Source organism: Oryza sativa, chromosome 9, assembly GCF_034140825.1.
Source record: "Oryza sativa Japonica Group chromosome 9, ASM3414082v1".
Taxonomy (NCBI): Eukaryota; Viridiplantae; Streptophyta; class Magnoliopsida; order Poales; family Poaceae; genus Oryza; species Oryza sativa.
The window spans coordinates 23,731,284-23,750,367 of NC_089043.1; the positions used below are offsets into that span (position 1 = coordinate 23,731,284).

At 46.3% G+C, this 19,084-nt stretch overlaps 4 protein-coding genes across 4 annotated transcripts; 2 read left to right on the forward strand and 2 right to left on the reverse strand.

Moving 5' to 3' along the window:
• The first annotated feature begins 665 nt into the window (after window positions 1–665).
• LOC107278120 (uncharacterized) lies at window positions 666–1,516 on the forward strand. The gene has a single exon (XM_015755894.3). The coding sequence runs from the start codon at window positions 787–789 to the stop codon at window positions 1,153–1,155; it is 369 nt and encodes a 122-aa protein (XP_015611380.1). The 5' UTR covers window positions 666–786; the 3' UTR covers window positions 1,156–1,516.
• Window positions 1,517–9,368: 7,852 nt separating this feature from the next.
• Window positions 9,369–11,415, reverse strand: LOC4347475 (uncharacterized). The gene has a single exon (XM_015755919.3). The coding sequence runs from the start codon at window positions 11,335–11,337 to the stop codon at window positions 9,553–9,555; it is 1,785 nt and encodes a 594-aa protein (XP_015611405.1). The 5' UTR covers window positions 11,338–11,415; the 3' UTR covers window positions 9,369–9,552.
• Window positions 11,416–12,219: 804 nt separating this feature from the next.
• On the forward strand, window positions 12,220–14,714 carry LOC4347476 (uncharacterized). Its single transcript, XM_015755743.3, has one exon. It carries the CDS (start codon window positions 12,439–12,441, stop codon window positions 14,566–14,568), a length of 2,130 nt encoding a protein of 709 aa, XP_015611229.1. The 5' UTR covers window positions 12,220–12,438; the 3' UTR covers window positions 14,569–14,714.
• Window positions 14,715–15,387: 673 nt separating this feature from the next.
• Window positions 15,388–18,934, reverse strand: LOC4347477 (uncharacterized). The gene is made up of 4 exons (XM_015757025.3): window positions 18,584–18,934; window positions 16,310–18,198; window positions 15,954–16,158; window positions 15,388–15,854 (listed from the first exon to the last, which is right to left on the reverse strand). Exons 1-4 carry the CDS (start codon window positions 18,748–18,750, stop codon window positions 15,551–15,553), a joined length of 2,565 nt encoding a protein of 854 aa, XP_015612511.1. The 5' UTR covers window positions 18,751–18,934; the 3' UTR covers window positions 15,388–15,550.
• Window positions 18,935–19,084: the final 150 nt, after the last annotated feature.

Genomic DNA, 19,084 nt, shown 5'->3' on the forward strand with positions numbered 1-19,084 from the left:
TGTAATGGTCAATTGATCATGGCATGGAAAGAAGGCAATACTATATATATTGGGGTAAAAAAAAAGATCATCTAGAATCACATTAAAAAAATCCCAAATCGACATGGTTGTGTTGTGGTTTGAAGTTTGCCATTTCCATGATCCACAAACGAAGTCGAACTTGGACATGATTTTTTTTTAGAAAAAAGAAAAGGTTGCACATCATCATCTCATCAACATATTAGATTTTATTGTGTGATTTTAGATGACCTTTTTTTATCACGGTTTACATGAGTGTTCACCTAAGTTGCATTAGTAATTTAAGTTAGGCCCATGTATATATTTTGCTAAAATAAATACATTTTCAGAAAACATACAATATATGAACTTGTGCAATGCATATAGGGATGTAGTACATATATATCCTGCCCAAAACTTGAAAAATTACCTCCAAATCTCCAATAATCATGGAAAATTCACCTCGAGTAAGAATGCATTACTGTCTGTGTCCTATTATAACAATTTGTCATTGTAAACCCCAGAAGTTACCATTACACCCTCATAACTAATTCCTTTTCTTTTCTTTTCATTTCTTCTTCTTCTTTTTTTTTTACTTTTACCCTTCTTTCTCTCTCCTCCATTGAAGAGGCCGCTATTTAACGCCTTCGCGCTACCGCCCCGACCTTACTCCTCTCTCTCTCTCTTCTTCTTCTTCTACCCACTTCTTGCACGCGTGCAAGAACGAGAATTCGATCCCACTCCGCCCAATTTCTCGCGCGAATTCGCCGCCAATTCGAGCAGGCAGCAATGGAGTCCCCCGCCGACGATGCCCTCCCGGCGCTGCCGCCGATCAGGACCGCTTTGTCGACCCCGTCGCCGCCGCCGACGACCGTGGAGGCGGAGGTCTCAGCTTCGCCTTCGCCGCCGAAGGAGGAGGTGGTGGCGGAGGCGGATGCGGAGGAGGAAGAGCCGTCGACGCCGACGTCGGAGGAGAGCAGGCTGAGGCCGCCGGCGGTGTGCCCGCCGGCGCCGCGAAAGCCGCTGCCGCCGCGGCGGCTGGCGGCTGCGGCGGCGGGGAAGAGGAAGTCGTCGCCGGTGGTGTTCGTCGACGTCCCGCGAGACCTCGCCGCCGTGTTCCGGTCACTGCCGCCGAAGAAGCGGATCCGGGCGTGGTGATGCCGCCGCGATCTGGCCAGTATAATTTCCCATGGCCGCCCGGCTTCTTGGTTTGGTTGATTTCTTGGAGAATTCTTGGAGTTCTTCCCCTTCTTCTTCTTTTTTTCTCCTTTTCTTTTCTTCTTAATTTATTTACTGGTGTCCACGGCCATCGTATAAATTATAGTTCTTCGTATAAATAAGGTGTTATTTTTATGTGTGTTTTTTATCTTATTTTTTATGCCTTTGTGTGAAGGAGAATTTGTAGTTGTAGAATTGAGGAGGCTGTTACTGGATGGAAGTGAAAAGCCAAATAATGGTTGTAAGAAAAATTCACAGAAATCTTGGTAATTATGATAGCTACCAAAACCATTTATTATCATCTTCAGTTCTTCTGTGCTCATGGCCTCTTCGCATGATCTTGTAGATTTTTACGTATTTAAAAATGATCAGGGCAATTTAGGCCGGATCCTTGTCCTAATTGTCCTTAAGAATTTTTGTAAGAAAATTGTTCTTAATGGCTTGGTGAGTCTAACTAGCTCGTGCATGAACACCGTGAAATTAACATGGACAATTTTGGTAGATCTAGCAGCATTCTTACAATTCAGGTAACCCCATAATTGTTAATTCTGGCATATGAAATCCTAACAAGTTTGAAATTTTTTCCGTACGTGATTTACTAATTAAACTATATCAACTCTGGGCTGGACTGGACACCTGTCTGTTAATCCACAATTATTCAAAGAAAATAGCTCTGATCGTGAGTGTAATTTTGGCCGTGCTGCCCCAGTGTTGGGGAGAGAACAGACAGGGAGAATCTTCTGTTGATCAGGACATGACATGGTTTTAACCTCCTTTTTACCATATTAACTTTTCAGGATTTTAATACCTTGGGTCCAAATTTTAACTGTTCATTTGTTCATGTTCATCCATACAAACTACTTAAAAGAATTGTCACTCCTCCAGGTTTTATCTATACAACGAAACGTCGTATCATGACGAAAAAACCGGGCAAAAATCCAAGTTTGCAGTTACAAGAACATGCAGTTCATGGATCATGGCAGGGTTAGGCTCCAAGTATTGCTTTCTCAGGGCCTTTTGTCTTCTGTTACATTGGTCAGTCCACATCTTCTGGTTTACAAGTCACAAACAGTGCCATACATACACATTGCCTGTCAGTCTACAGTTAACACCATCAAAGTGCAGTCCTTTCTTTTTCTGATGAAACACTGTGCTCCTGCATTATGGCACTCTTCAGACTGAAGCTAATTAAGCAGATGTTTCTCACCAACTTGTTTAACTAAAATCCAAATTTGAAACAGTTTTACAGACCATTTTAGTCACACTTGGGCAAAACTTGCCAAATGACTGACAGGTGGTAGCTACTTGGAATTCCATAGCATCAAAAGCTCATGCAGTTATTTTCAGGATTCAGTTCAGCAAACATGGCCTTGTCTCTGAAAGAGCAGAAAGAGAAGGGCCTTGATCAAGACAGAGATAGGTAGAGAGACAGAGTGAATGAGAGAGAATGAATACCTGAAAAGCTCACCTCGCATAGGTCACATGGGTTGTTAAGGTCTGTGCCGTTGCCTCAGGAACAGGTCAGCAATATGCCGCTTTATCCTAGGAGAGAAAGAGGTGATGCGATGCGAGAGTTGAGGATTCTGAAGACGTGTTCTGTTATGTCGATCTGTCTGCAACTTCAGTTTCCTCACTTATTTTTGTCTTGCAATTTTACGGTCCTTGAGGAGTTACCATAAGGTACCACTTTTTCTATTATAAAATTGGGGTCACGTGATGGGCTCGTGATCTTTCGCTTATTTCCGATCCTACCCCATCGCGATGGATGGACCGATTTACTTCAGTACCGGGAGTTACTGGTACCCCTCAGTACCATCTGCTGGACGGTAGCAATGCTCTAAATTTGGTACCTCATGGTAACTAGGTACCAAATTTTATACTAAATTTTTGATACCTCATGATACATTCTCAAGAACCGTAGAATTGCTCATTTTTGTCTGGTTGGTTCATCTATATAAGCCGTAGAAAAATAAACGAAGCAACGGAAATAATTTATAGGTAAAACTTTTATATCTTTATTATTCGCCGTTTAAAAGCTAATCTTGAAAAATGAATCCCTCAAAATCAACTCTAAAATGGTATGTAAAACTTTGGCTGCAGCTGATAAGACAACAATGGTAGTAGTTATTACTGATTACTGAACTTTCTTTCTCATTCTTCAGTCTCAAACTTTTTCACCTGAATGCAGTAGTAGAATCTAACATGCCAATCTATGTTCTTAATCTACACTGCACAACCTATACTATATATGTGATAAAAGAATTATAATGTTTATTAATATGCTGTGTGATATGATATCTGAACATCGCCAGGGACAGAATTCTGGGACGCATACTTGGATTTCAGAATGAATGATGCAAAGGGACTAAGATGAAATGGCAGCAGCAGCAGTGAAGTCAAAGGGCCAGAGAACGTACACCTGCAAGTGAGTAATTTAACCTCGGATTCTCTCTGGGCTTGTGGTAAATGTTTCTTAATGAATTCCTCCACAAGAATGGAAACGTTGCAGGAGTAAATTCTTTCCCCCAACGGCTGGCTATATATATACCCACATTTCTTCAGGTAATAAAAGCCAGCTGGGTACTTACTGCATGGAGAGGTAAATATCAGAAGATACAGCTGCAAAGGACATTTCACTCCATTTTTCTACACCCATTTACTTGCATTTACTGTGCCATTGTCATGCCAATTATCTGTAAGGGTTTTTATTTTCTTTTCGTGCTGTGTCAGGTGCAGCAAGGCTGTAATGTATGGAATCCTTTTTTTTTGTAGTGTAGGATGGAGAAAGAAAATTATGTATATCGTTCTTGGACAATCTTCAGAACTAACTTCAACATTATTTATTTCAAATGGGTTTAGTGACATAAGTTGATTTTGTCCATATGTAGTGAGTGTGTGTCTGTGTATAGCCATTTTTGTCAAAATCAATCAAATTTGGACCCAATATGCGCCAAGTATATATGTGCAGCCTGTCAATAGCTGTGTGCCCAAGTAGTTTATAATTGTCCCCTTTATATATTAGAAAACTCTTCCTAAATAGGAGTAATTATGGACAAAAACAGCCAATGGTGATACTGCAAGTTTATATTTGCCAAATTTACTAAAAGAATTCATTCTAAATATCATGGACAAAAAAGTGAATGGCAATAGTGGTAGTATTAGTGCACCTTTTGGTGGTATATAAACCGAATTCTGGACAATTTGTTGGTAGTTTTAATTTAGATATGCATTTGCACCCCCTTTTTGTTAAGAGAGTGTTGGAAGAAGAGGCACAAGTTAGATCATAGAGAAGCTATGAGGCTTTGCCTTCGGGCCTGCTTTGTACAGCTATAGGAGCACTAGAAAGCAAGCAATTGCAACAGTAACTCCACATGATTCCACCCAATAAACATTGTGTTAATTAGAAGCTACTGCTTTAGATCTAGATGTGTGGCCACTTTACTCAACCAAACTAACACCAGCCCTCTCTCTCTCTCTCTCTCTATAGTACTACTAGCTGCTTTTAGCTTCTGCAACCACCTTCTCCTTCCTGGATAAACCAATATAGTTGGCCAAGGTATATCTTTCTCCCTAAAGACGCTGGCTGTGTATATCCGCGTATGAATGTAGATGTCGGATTTCTATCCATTATTTAAGAAATAAAAAACACTCACAATTTGCTCGTTATTGTAGGGAGATCATTTTCTTGAAACCAAAATTGTATGGCACAAAGTATAGCACATCCATGCAAACAAAAACTTCCAAAGTTTTTTGAACAATAATATTTAATTATCAGGTGGGTGGTTTGGTTTATTAAGGTGAAATTTCTATGATTGTCTATATATCATTGAGAGTGACAGAATAATATGTTATACTAGAGGATTTGAATTTCGAATCCCTTATCTGTGTTCTTTCCCATTTCAAAACTAAAATAAATAAATAAATCAAAACTCCCAAGTTCTGTACTTTGTGCCTGTCTGTTAATCGATGCATCCATCTACTGCAAAATGAATAGCAGCAGAGCTCCAAATGGCAGTAGCAGCTGCAACCATGTCCTTTTATTTTTCTTTTAGGCAGCAGTAAAAATGGACATGAGCAAGATCCAGCAGCACTGGTGATTTTGTGAGAGAGAGAAGGTGCAGTAGCAGATGTAGAAGGGGACAAGGAAGAAGGTCCTTTCGTGAGAGTGAGTTTGCTGCAGTTCTTTCCAGGAGACCAGGATCCATTTGGTAGCCAAGCCTTCCATTTTCTTCAGAACTTGAGAAGATTCAGCAAAGATGTCTGTCTATCTGAGTTCATGATCTGAACTCTCAATAAGGAGTTAAGGACAGGTTGCAGTGGAGCTGAAACAACCGATGTTTAGTAATCTCAATTTTTCCCTAATCTCAAAAGGAAACAGGACAGTACATATTGTTCCTGCAAAGTTCATAATGAGAAATTGAGAACAGGCATCGGACATTCAGACATGGTATGATAAGAATCGGTAACAGGTTGACAGGTTGTTAGACCAGTAAGATTAAAAGAATTGAGGATCAAATCATCATCATCATGATGGACCGGCGTTTGATTTGTTTTATGTAAGAGATGAGTATTAGCAAGGAATGATCACAACCCTGAACCTTGATGCTCAAGCGACTGATCCTTTAGGCTTTTGACCAATGGCCGCCGGTGAGCCTCTTTTGGCCACAAGGAGAATTTAAGACAGTTATCTTGGGATACCAATTGTCCATTCCATGCATATGCATTATCTAACAAGATCCTCAGTTCCCATATACTACCTCTATTTTCTAAATATATGACCCTGTTAGCTTTTAGATATGTTATTTGACCTTTTCTTTTATTAAGGAAAACTACGCATGTATTATTTATTTTATTGTGATTTGTTTTATCACTAAATATACTTTAAACATGACATATATTTTACCCACCTAATTCAACTAAATAAAGTAGATTCAATTTTGAAATTTCGTTCCATTGAATTAGATGGGCCAAGAAGTACTCAACGGTCAGTCTGTACTCAACCATTTTATATTAGCTGCAGCCAAAATTTAATTTGTAAAAGTTAATTTCATTGTTGATTTTAGCTTTTTTTCTTCTTCTGCCTTAGCTTTTAAACCAATTGATATAAAATTTACATATAAAGTACTTTTAGTTGATTTGTTGATTAGTAGTTAATTATCAGCCTCCTCCATGAAAAACAAAGCAGAGGCGGTACGGATGGAGTGAGGCGCAGCGGCCGCACGTACGGCCCGCAGCTGACGGTGGTGGAGGAGAAAATTGGTTTGGTGCGAGGCGAAGCGGACGGACGCACGGACGGCCGAGATCCGCCGCAGCGTCGCCTTAAGGGACAATCCGGCCGTCCGTCCGTACGTGCAGGGACATCTGATCTGGGTGGTGGATGGGCAGCTACAGGACAAAATTAAGGCCGGTGTCGCTGGTATACACGTAGTACAGTAAAGAGCTGGCTGATTACGGTAAGGCATACGCGTAAGGGACACTTTGAATCCGTAGGACCGAGAAAACGTAAGATTTTAATAAGATTGTGAAACACAGAAATTAGATAAGAGATAAAGACTCAAAGGAAAGTTAAACCTCATGTTAGATTTTTTTTTTCCAAAACTTACATGGTATTAGTTATTTTATATGAATTTCATAGGATTCAATTTTATCTATTCATTTGACTCAAAGGATCATCTAGGAAAAAATCCATAAGAATAAAATCCTCCAAAAATCATCTAACTTTCCTATGAATCAAAAGGGACCTAAGAGTGTTAAAGCTGAAACAGTTAGAACAAATTAATTAAGCAAAGCTTAAGGACCGTTAGAATCACTGGAATGAGAAAAAACAAAGAAATATGAAAACACATGATTCTAATAGAAATGGAAGCATAAAATGGAGAATTGCAAAACATAGGAATGACCATTTGATTGGCCCTAGGAAAAATACATGAATCGGATGAGAGAGAGATTCAAAGGAATTTTCCAAGAGCTCTGAGCTCTTGCTAAGTTTTCTCCAAAATCTCTATAGGATTATCCTTCCATAGGAATTATTTCTATAGGATTGAAAACCTCTAAAATTCCTATGTTTTTTCTTCAGGGGCCCTAATACTCCATCCATTTAAAAATGTAAGGCATATTTTATTTTCTGATTTTTATAAAAGTCTAAGGTACATTTGTAGTCACTATATGCTAAATTAAATTGTTTGACCGGAATCCAAGAAGTCATCTGTCATCTTAGTACTCATTAGTTACATGCATGCATTTGTATAGTTGTTTGGTTTTATCACATGACGGATGAATTAATTACTTTTTAGTCTTGCTGATAAAATAAATATGGCTTAAACTTTTAGATGGAGGGAGTAGTACATTGAGATTAGGCAACATTCAAGTGAGCAAAGAGAGGGTGCACATGTCTCCCAAACTACTAATGGTATATTTTTAACAAAATTTTAAAGTTGCTTAAAAATCATATTAATTTATTTTTTAAATTTAAAATAATTAATACTCAATTAATTATGCTATAATGATTTATCTCTTTTGCATCTCAATCTTCTCCAATCCTCTTCTCTCAAACACAACCATAATTAGTTATGGCAGCACTAAGAGCTTTGGTCCATATAATAATTCTTGGGTATGCCGCATCACATGAGAGATTATCACTTTGGAACTGGCTTTATTTGCCTGGGCTTTGTTGTAGCGATGATGCTACCACTTTGGAGCTGTGTGGTTGGGCCACATTCAGCCGTGTCTGTTTGTTCGAGGTGGGCCCTAATCGGATACCGGGGAACCCGTTACCGGCCCAACTTATGAGCCGTGCTCGAAAGGCCACCATCTGCCGATCTGCGGCAGGAATACCATTGATTGAATTCTGTTTTATTGATTGAAATTTGAAGAGATTCTGCAAAACAGGGGAATTAGAGGCTTTGAAATTCGAAAATTGACGAGAAACAATCGTCTGCCAAGAGCAGTCCGGGTCACTGCTCAAGTGCTCATCCGACTTTTGCATCGGAGCTTTGGATGTTCAGCTCCGGTCAGCTTGCGGATTGGGCGTTCCAGAATTTTGGCTTCCCAGTTCAAGTGTAAAGCTAGCGTGAGAATATTCAGAGATGTTCGTATTAGTACTGTATATAGATACCGTTTCACCTAGTTCTTTTGCTAGCTACTACTATAAAAGATTTCCCTGTTTCGCAGTCAGATTGAGATCCCCAATAGTGAAACTCCAATAGCTCGACCTCGCGGTTTAACATGCGTTAAGCTTGAGAAAAGAGAGTAGAGGTTTGCGGTCTAACATGCTGCGCGGATCTGGACTGAATGAATTAAGCTTGAGAAAAGAAAGTAGAGCTAACTGTATCCCAAATATTTATACACAAATATTTGTAGTGCTAATTACTGCACAATCACTAGTATTCTATAACTAGTACACACAAATTAAATCCTGTTGGTGCATCATCATGGATCCTTCCAATGGAACAGGGGATGTGCTCAAACTGAAATAGTTCTAAGGGCATTCCCAACCCAAGACACTAGATATAGTTTCCATAAACTCTATATCATCAAGAAACTAATACTAGACACTACTCTTCTAATGCAAACACTACTATTTCATACTTAAATTTAATGCTATTTATCTCACATAATGTTTTAATGCTACTTATCTCACATAATATCTTGGATGTTGTGTAGAAACCATGTCTCATACAAGACATATTCATTTATGTCTATCCTAATCATTGGGTTGAGAATACCCTAAGTATCCATGTTTATCAGTTTATGTTGTTGTCTTTTACTTTAATTTCGCTTTACATTTTTATTGCTCGGCTAGCCTGCTCGAATTCAACGCATATTCGGCTAGCCTGCTCGAATTCAACGCATATGGCACTTTAACATGTATTTTTCTGGAGTGGATTGCCAATTACAAATTTACAATTCGTTTTCTTTGGGGCATCTTGAACCAATTAGTTTTCTATTGATCATTTTGAGCATCTTAAAAAATTACTGCTTAGATCGAAGGCGTATGAGCTTATGATAACATAACATGTTGCGCCAATGTATGTTGATTAGTGTGAGCTGGGAATTAAGCTGCCCATGCAACTCCTAATCGAAACAGAAAATCAAGAAACGTGCAATCACATTACGCCAGGGATGATTCTACTAATTTAATCAGTTCGAAAATCAAAGAAAAGAGTGGGAGAAATCAGCCAAGGCGTGATATCTCACTAGATTTCATTCATTAGATCAACCAAATTAAGCATCCAGCAAACTCATTCCATTCAAAGTGCAGAAAACACTCACTAGATCTCACTCACACAAGCTACTACTGATCGTCTCTTATCATACGGAAGCAGAGGATGGATTCGGTCAGTCCACCACCTCGAGCGAGTCGTACTCCGGGCCGGAGATGGCATCAGCCATGACGGCGGCCGGCGTGAGTTGGCCGTCCCACTCCAGGAAGAGCCTCACCAGGTTCTTGGAGTAGCCGCTCACCACCGCCGCGTTCGCCTCGGTAGCCACCACCGGCGCCGACGCCGGCGCGCCCACGTTCCAGAACACCACCTCCGGCGCCGTGAACCCCTCCGCCGTGAACTTGGACCTGATGGTTTTCAGCTCGTCCTGCACCCGCCACGCGCTGGCGTTCAGCTCCATGTCGCTCAGCACGAACACCCTCCTCACCATCATGTCCTTGGCCAGCCCGCCGTAGGTCGCGACGGTCAGGATGCGGTCGAACACGCCCTGCAGGTTCAGGCTGCTGCCCTTGGGGGCGGCGCGCACGGGCGCCGCCAGCGACCGGAGCTTCTCCACCAGCGTCGCGCCGCACACCTTGTGCAGCTGCTGCGTCGCGTCGAAGGTGATCACCCGCCCCTTCCATGGATCCTGGCTCAGCTCCGAGATCAGCAGCCCCAGCGCGACGGCCGCCGCGCCCGGTGGCTTCGCCACGTCGCCTCCCGACGACAGCCCGCACACCGCGATGCAGTTGCTCAGCCGCCCGCCCGCCGCCAGCGCGGACACCATGCGGCGCCACTGGAGCTCGGCGGCCTCGTCGTGCTCGCCCTTGAGTGCAGCGGCCACCAGCTCGTGCGGCATTGCGGCGCCGACATGCAGCCGCGCGTGCCCGGTGCGCACCTCGTCCAGGAAGCCTGCGACGCCCGACTTGTCGTGCTTCTCGAACGCCCCCTTGTACTGCCGCATCGCCACGGACGGCACGCGCGCGTAGGGCATCTGTTCCCACTTGCCCGCGGTCATGTACACCTCCGGGAGCTCGAGGACCTTGCGCAGGGGCACGAGCACCTCGCGCCGGAGCCGGTTGCGGACGCGGTAGGCGTAGTGCTCGTCGGAGAGGAAGAGGTACTCCTGGCTCGACTCGCGCGGGAACATGCGGCGGGCGATGGCCTCGCAGAGCAGGGTCGCCCGGTCGTACGACGAGCGGAGAGACGGGCACCACTTGGCCGCGAGCCCGATCTTGGCGTTCTCGCCGGCGCGCATGTGCTCGACGTCGGACTTGAGCAGCTCGGCGAACGTGTCGGCGACGCCGTCGTAGAGGAAGCGGAAGCTGACGTCCGAGCCGTACCGCGAGAGCACGGACTGCGCGAGCTGCGCCTCCTTCTGCAGCCTGGCCTTCGCCGCCTCGGCATGGTCGATGCAGCGGCGCTTGAAGCGGAGGCGGGGGCGGCGGCGGCGGCCATCCTCGGACTCGGTCTGGTCATCGCCCTCCTCCTCCTCCTCCTTGTGTTCGTCGCGGGGCCCGTGGAGGACGCGGTAGACGATCTCGAGGAGGTCCTTGAAGCAGCCGAACTCGGCGAAGGCGGCGAGGTTGGCGGCGAGCGTGCGGGGGTGGTGGTCGTGCATCCAGAGCGCGGCGGCGTAGAATCCCTCCCGGTCGGCCTTGCCGAGCCCCCGCACGGCGCGGAGGTGGCACACGAGCTTGAGCGCCGTGAGCGGGTCGCGCACCCACGCGGCGTCGAGGAGATCGCCGACCCTGGCGACCTCGGTGTCGCCGGGGACGATCTGGAAGAAGAAGTCGAGGCAGGGGTCGCCCGAGGTGAGCGGCCGCCCGGAGAGCCACGTCACCTGGACCGCGGCGGCTGCGCCGCCTCCATCTGGGACGGCGATCGGAGGCCCGAGGAGGAGGATGGGGTTCGCAACCATGGCGGCGGCGGCGGAGGGTGGCGAGGTTTCGGTGGATTTTTTTTTTTTTTTGAATCGGAGGAAGGGAGCAGATTAGGCGAAGGAGAGAGATCGATTAGTTGAGATTTATGGCCGCCGCGGCGCCGCCTCCGGATGCGATGGCGTGGCAAGCACGTACGGCTCGCATGCACGACTTTCGAGCCATCTCGTCCGTCCAATCACTATGTCGGTTCAAATCAACGGAGTAAGATCTGGATTTACGCCGCCCTAATTGCCATAGCCGAGCCTACAATTAAGGAAGGCATTTTTTTCTATGGGCCTTGCATTGAGCCCGGCCCAAATATCTAGCCTTTAGCCTTACACGCATTGTAGACTTTGTGCATCATATCTTGCGCACAACGTGTTTTGTACAGTTATACGGTTGTGTCCTTGTTTTTATCTGCTCTTTTTTTTTCTTCTGCAAAAAAAATGTGTGTATGAATGTATGAATTATATAGGGCTATTTTTTTGGTTGCATACCAAAACTTGTCTTGCCAAATATTTGGTAACTTTGAATAATACATGCTACTATGCATTTACATTGTTACCAATTTTTACCAAGCTATTACAATTGATACTACATTACCAGAACATTGGTAGTGCTAAAACTTATCTAAGGTTTAACACTACCAATAATTTAGTTCTCCTTGTTTTATTGCAAAATTAATGTACACGTTGCATATATATAGTGTAAGAAAGAGTTAATCGCACATTAATGTAACATTTATTGCAAAATTAAGTTTAATCTTAAACTACCCCAAGTTTTCCTATGTGGATATTATTATGGCCGCCTCGCCCGCCTGCAGATGCGCGATGCGTGCGTGGCGAGCACGACTCGCATGAAACCCAGACTAGATGCATAATCAGGTCGGTTCAATTCAAATCACTAATGTCGGTTCAAATCCATCTCATCCGTCCAACCACTATGTCGGTACGAATCAACGGCACAGGATAAGGAAGGAAATCTTCATGGGCCTCCCGTTGCGGCCCAAATAAGAAGGCCATGGCCTATATAGATCGGAAATCCAGAGCGATCCCTTCTCGCAGTCTCGCCTAGCTCCTGAAGTTTTAACGATCGCCTCCATGGATTCCGCCGCCACCGTCGCCGCCGCCCGCCTCCTCGGCCCTCCGGTGATCCGAGCCGCGCGGCCGCCGCACGATGCCGCCGACGCCGCCTCCCACCCCTTCCTCCAGCTACTCGACGCCAACTTCAACCCCCCTCCTCCTGGTCCTCCCGCTGCCTTCGGATCGAAGACGAAGGCGACGCCGCGGAAGGCCCGCACCGAGAACGACTCCGCCACCTACGCCAACTCTGGCAACCCCTGCCTCGACCTCTTCTTCCAGGTCGTCCCCGACACGCCCGCCGACCGCGTCCGCGGCCTCGTCGCCGCCGCGTGGGCGCACGACCCGCTCACCGCGCTCAAGCTCGTCTGCAACCTCCGCGGCGTGCGCGGCACCGGCAAGTCCAACAAGGAGGGGTTCTACGCCGCCGCGCTGTGGATGCACGAGCACCACCCGAGGACGCTCGCCTGCAACGTCGCCGCCCTCGCCGAGTTCGGCTACCTCAAGGACTTCCCCGAGCTGCTGTTCCGCCTGATCCACGGCAACGACGTCCGCAAGCTCGGCAAGGCCAAGGCGGCCGCCCACAAGATGCGCAAGGCCAGGGAGAAGAAGGCTGCCACACTGGCCGGCCGAAAGCGCAGCCGAGGCTACGGTGGCGGCAGCATCCTCGACGCCATGACGCCGTCCAAGCCGCTGCTCTCCGATTTTGTCTCCGCCGAGCTCTCCAAATCCAAAACCAAGAGCAAGAGCAAGGTCAAGCCCGAGACAAGCAGCAGCAATCCCGGCGCGGCGATGGAGATCGAGAAGCCTCAAGAGGCGGCGCAGCCCGTCGCCATGGAGGTGGACGGGAAGCCGGAGAAGGAGAAGGGGGTGGGCGGGAAGCCGGAGAATAAGGAGGTCTCGAAGAAGGCGCGGAAGGCGGGCAAGTTCGCCGTGCAGTCGCTGGAGAGGTACTACGGCGACCGCGCCTACCGCTTCCTGTTCGACTGCGTCGCCGAGTTCTTCGCCGAACTCCTCGCCTCCGACCTCGAGCAGCTGGCCCCCGGCGGCAAGCGGAGGAAGATCGGACTCGCCGCCAAGTGGTGCCCCACGCCGGGATCGTCGTTTGACAGGACGACGCTGCTCTGCGAGGCCATCGCCCGCCGCCTCTTCCCGCGCGACTCCAGCCCAGACTACGCCCAGCTCTCGGACGAGCACTACGCCTACAGCGTCCTCCGCCGCCTCCGCCGGGAAGCGCTGGTGCCGCTGCGCGACGTTCTCCAGCTCCCCGAGGTGTACATGAGCGCCCGGCGATGGTCCGAGCTGCCCTACACCCGCGTCGCCTCCGTGGCCATGAGGCGCTACAAGGCCCTGTTCAAGAAGCACGACGAGGACCGCTTCGCCCAGTACCTCGCCGCCGTCGAGGAGGGCAAGGCCAAGATCGCGGCGGGCGCGCTCCTGCCGCACGAGATCGCGTCCGCCGCCATGCGCGGCGAGGAGGACGACGTGTCCGAGCTGCAGTGGCGCCGCATGGTGGACGACCTCCGCGCCAAGGGCTCCCTGCGCAACTGCATCTCCGTGTGCGACGTGTCCGGGAGCATGTCCGGCACGCCGATGGACGTGTGCGTGGCGCTCGGCGTGCTCACGTCGGAGCTCAGCGAGGAGCCGTGGGCGGGGAGGGTGATCACCTTCAGCGCGAGGCCCCAGCTCCACATGATCAAGGGCAAGACCCTCGCCGAGAAGCTGCGGTTCGTGCAGAGGATGGACTGGTGCATGAACACCAACTTCCAGGCGGTGTTCGACCAGATCCTCCGCACGGCCGTCGACGGCAGGCTGCCGCCGGAGAAGATGATCAGGACCGTGTTCGTGTTCAGCGACATGGAGTTCGACGAGGCGTCGACCAACCACTGGGAGACCGACTACGAGACCATCTGCAGGAAGTTCGGGAGCGCCGGCTACGGCGACGCGGTGCCGCAGATCGTGTTCTGGAACCTTCGCGACTCCACGTCGACGCCGGTGACGTCGACGCAGCCCGGGGTGGCCATGGTGAGCGGCTTCTCCAAGAACCTCCTCAAGATCTTCTTGCAGAACGATGGCGTGGTGAACCCGGAGGCGGTCATGGCCGCCGCCATCGCCGGGGAGGAGTACCAGAAGCTCGTGGTGTTTGATTAGAGTAGCGAATGTTGTTTTTCTCCTCTTTCCGAATTTTACTCTAGCTATCTGCTATCTCCTCTGTTAAAATCTAGCTATAATCGAATTGAGTTTGATCCCCACATTGGAACCAGTAAGAGAAATGAATTTGGTAGAGCTGGTCTAAATTTTGCGTGGCGTCAGCTCCTTCTGATTACTTGATTTGATACGCTCAAACATCCCTCCAACAAAAAGCACCAAGTGCATTATATAACAACAAAAAGCACCCACAATCGCATTATATTATGGAGTTGTTCGTGCATTATATTATCAATCGCGTTATATTATGGAGTTGTTCGTGCATTATATTATGGAGTTGTTCGTTAAGTAGTTGCTGTGATCACACATGTATTGGTTTTTTAACCACAGGTATTGATATCATATTATCATACATAATTCACAGATTGAAAGATCTAAAAAATGTACAAGTTGGGTGAAGGTAACTTTCTTGTGTTTTTTTTTCTTGAAGCACTGCAATCCAAGACCAAAAATACAGGGAAGGAAAAGAAACTCTGAACATGACACAGACTTGGAACAGAACATTATTTTAGAACAGATTATACTACTAATTTCCGAACTGTCTAGAATTCAGTTAAAATGCCACCAATTCATGCACAGGGAAAGTTTCAGAACCTAATATATGTGTCCCAATGACAGCTCAGTTCACTATGGAACAGAAATTCCAGCCTTCCAGGTTTTGGCATCACAGCTTAAGTCTGAACTCTGAAGCATCCAAAACCAACAGGAGGGGATTGGGGGGTGGGGGGGGGGGGATGGAAAATAAGCTTTGCACATGCCTCAGACTGTAAATGATTTCAGCAGTAGATTGAAACTTCTCATTTCCTAACTGGACAGATTCAGTTAAACCGATACAAATCCATGCCCAGGAAGTTTTCCAAGACATTAGCTAGATGTGTGTCCTAATGACAGTTTTCAGTTCGCTACAGAGCAGAAGTTCCCGGTTTCAGAAAGGTAGAATTCCATCCTCCTGGGTGACATACTGATAGGGATCTTGATCAGGTGGTGGGCAATATGAGTCTTCTGCTGCTGCTGCCGGCCAGGACAGTGACGCTGTTGGAGCCTCCTCGTCATCAATAGCGACAAATTCTTCGTCTTCAGAAGTCGGCTCGGCAAATGGTGCGTCTATTCTCTCCCAGTTCAGGTCATCTCTGCAAAGAAGGCTAGGCTCTTCACTGACCCATTCATCTAAAACATCAATATTGTCAATGCTGATTGGGTCGATGGCATCTCTGTGTTTGTGAAGGTTCCTACAAGATTGTTACCAATATTAGTAAGTAGACAATCACATGATGAGAGTATCATATTAGCAAATAGTTAGTTAATCAGTAAATTCCAGACTATTATACCGTTCCCGAAGCTTCTGGTTGTATTGAAGGAAGACAACATCACTTAGCCTTGAGCGTTCAAGCCTGCTAATCTTTCTTGAGTGGATATGATGGAAAATGTCCCAATTCCTTTCGCAGCCTGTTGCGCTGCAGCATTGGCCAAGGACTCGCTTTGCAAGACCTTGGAGCTTGAGAGTTCCATTGCCAAAGTTATCCCACCATGCAACTAATAAACAAACATGTAACATTGTGAGAATGAAAATAAATCCATATATTCAAAAAACAGTTCGAGGAATTCAGGTTTATTTTCCATAAACACCGGTAAAATACCTCAGATAATCAATGTAATAAGTATACATGGAGGAATAAATTGTTACCTGGATCAAGTTTTTCACGTTGACGAATTGCAATTGGTAGGCCAAAGTCACCAGTTCCTTTCTTATACTCCTCAAGTTGGAGAAATATCTTATCTTGAATATCATCATCAGGGACCAGACAAGAAATTGTCTTAACAAGTCCTCTATGTGCATAGCTTTGCATCTTGAAAGTGGGACTAAAGAATATTCCGGGATTGAAAAACAACCCTGCTGCCTGCAATGGACTGTTAAGTTGTTTCTCCATCCTAGCATCAATTACTCTAACATACGGCCCATAAAGAGACACCTTATGCATCATCCGTGCCCTGATCAATTCCTTTGCCTTTTCCATTGCTTCGTACAAGTAACCCATTGAAGGTTTTTCATTACTATCCACCAGTCGAAGCACACACAACAGTGGCTCAGTGACCTTGACTACATGCTTACACTGGGCCCAAAAGTGGGCATTCAAAATCATAGCTGCAACCTCTTTGCCGACACCACCCTTAGCATAAGTTGATTTTACCCATTTGTTACTAGTAACCATTTGGCAGAGCTCTTTCTCAAATTTAAGAATACATTGGAGACTAAGGAAATGTGTGGCAAATCTTGAGATGGCTGGACGGCACAGATCTCTACCACCTGTGAATTCTTTCCTCATCAATGACAAAACCCATGCATGATTATATATGAACTGGGTTATCTTCTTTGCCTTATTTAGAGTTTCATCAATCATAGGAAAATATCTAGGATCTGCGAGATTCTCCAACATCAAGTCAATGCAACGTGCTGCACATGGAGACCAAACAAAAGTTTTATACCTTTCTTCCAGAACCTTAACAGTAGTCTTATATCTCGGATCTAAATCAGTGATAAACTGAACAATGTTTTCCGGCCCAACTTCTCTAACAACCTGATCAAAGATCTCAAGCAAATTTGCTTTCTCTGCTGAAGTATCGACAGATTTCAAAAACATAGTACCTCGTCGGCAGTATACAAAAAAATTTATTATTGAACTCTCTCCATGATTCTTCTTCCTATCAGCAATAAGTGAGCAACCGCATGCATTCCATTCTTTCTTCATATCATGAAGATATTCGCGAATGTCATCAGTAAGATGTTTCAACAATGGCCCGCGTAGGTCATGATACAACGGTCCCTTGAGACCTGCTCCAGCGGATGCTATGGCGTCTAACATTGGCTGATAGAAAGGAGATTTTGCTGCACTAAAGGGTATATTTGCATCATACCACCATCTTGCCATAGCAACTCTAGCATTGTGTAACAGATCATTTGGAACTTCCACACCATCCATGCTATGTTGAACCAAGTCTCGTGATACCAACAATGCATCATTGCTTGGTTCAAAACCTGCAGCAGCTTGTGGAGAAACGTATGCTGTTCTTTCGCAACCTGCAGCAGCTAGTGGAGAGATGTATCCTATTCTTTCAAAACCTGCAGCAGCTTGTGGAGAGACGTATCCTGTTCTTTCAAAGCCTGCAGCAGCTTGCGGAGAAACACACCCTGTTCTTCGCTTCCTAGACGGCCTAAGTTGAACCCCTGAGCTTCCATTCGACAAAACAGCATCAGAAGAATCCTCTTCAAAGCCTGAATAGTGGCCATCTCGAGTGTCATGCCGTGACCTATGCTCATTGACAAGTTGCTTCATCTGACGCCTGACATCATTGGGCACCTTCTTGCAGGCTTGAACTTGGCCGGTAATTCCAGCAAGATGGTACTTAAAGCGGGTGATGCCACCGCCACCAATCTTCTTCCCACAATGAAGACATGCTAAGGCATTCTTTGAATTGCCAATTACTTTTGCATGAACCCATGCAGGATCCAGTGGCCTTGAGGCAGAAGCTGGAGGTGATGCCATTATGGTGTCTGAACCACCAACTGCCTCAGTTCTACCATAGACAGAATAACAGAAAATCTCTCAGAAAACATTTAACAGTAACTATTGATATGGTATTACTGGACAGTAATTCTATTGCTAAGCATACATGCTCAAACACTTAGCAATAACTCTTAATATGGTATTACTGGACAGTAATTCTATTGCTAAAGCATACATGCTCAAATGAAATGAAATTAAGCAGTAACTATTAAGCAACCACAGCACCGAGCATAGAAGTTCTGAATCTGCTAACACTGATAGCGGTAACCGGCGATTTCAACTACACTGAGATCGAAAACCGTGTGATTTCAGTAGAATACAATCCAAATTCGATCTAAGAGACTGAAAAAAAAAGAATCGGATAAGAGTACAAGTGCAGAGCAGCAGAAATCCACCTCTCGTCGACCATCAGATGGTAGAGGCCGACCGCGTCGGCGTCGGCGTCGGCGGCTTCCTCCTCCTTGTGCTCGCCGCTCTCCAGCCGGCAGATCTGCTCGGCGAGCTCAGAGAGGGGAAAACCGGGAGGAGACTGGGCGGAGTCGGGCGAGAAACCGGAAGTCATTCACTGATTCACAGCGGCGCGAGCGAGCTGTGGGGGAGGACTAGGGTGGGTGACCGCGGCGGCTACCGGCGGACGCCGGCGAGATTTCCATGGAATCCGGCGGTTGCCGCGGGGATTTCGCCGGTTGCCGCTTGCATCGGCGCACGAGACGGCGGAGGAGGAGAAGACCTAACAAAATTTTTACAGAATTTTTCTACGACGAGATAATTCAATTTACATAAAAATCCTCTAAAATCCATGTATTTGAAAGATGCTCGGGCCCCTTTGGAACAGAGGAAATGTGAAAGATCTTTTATTGGAATCCAGGATATCTATACCATATTAAAAATAGATT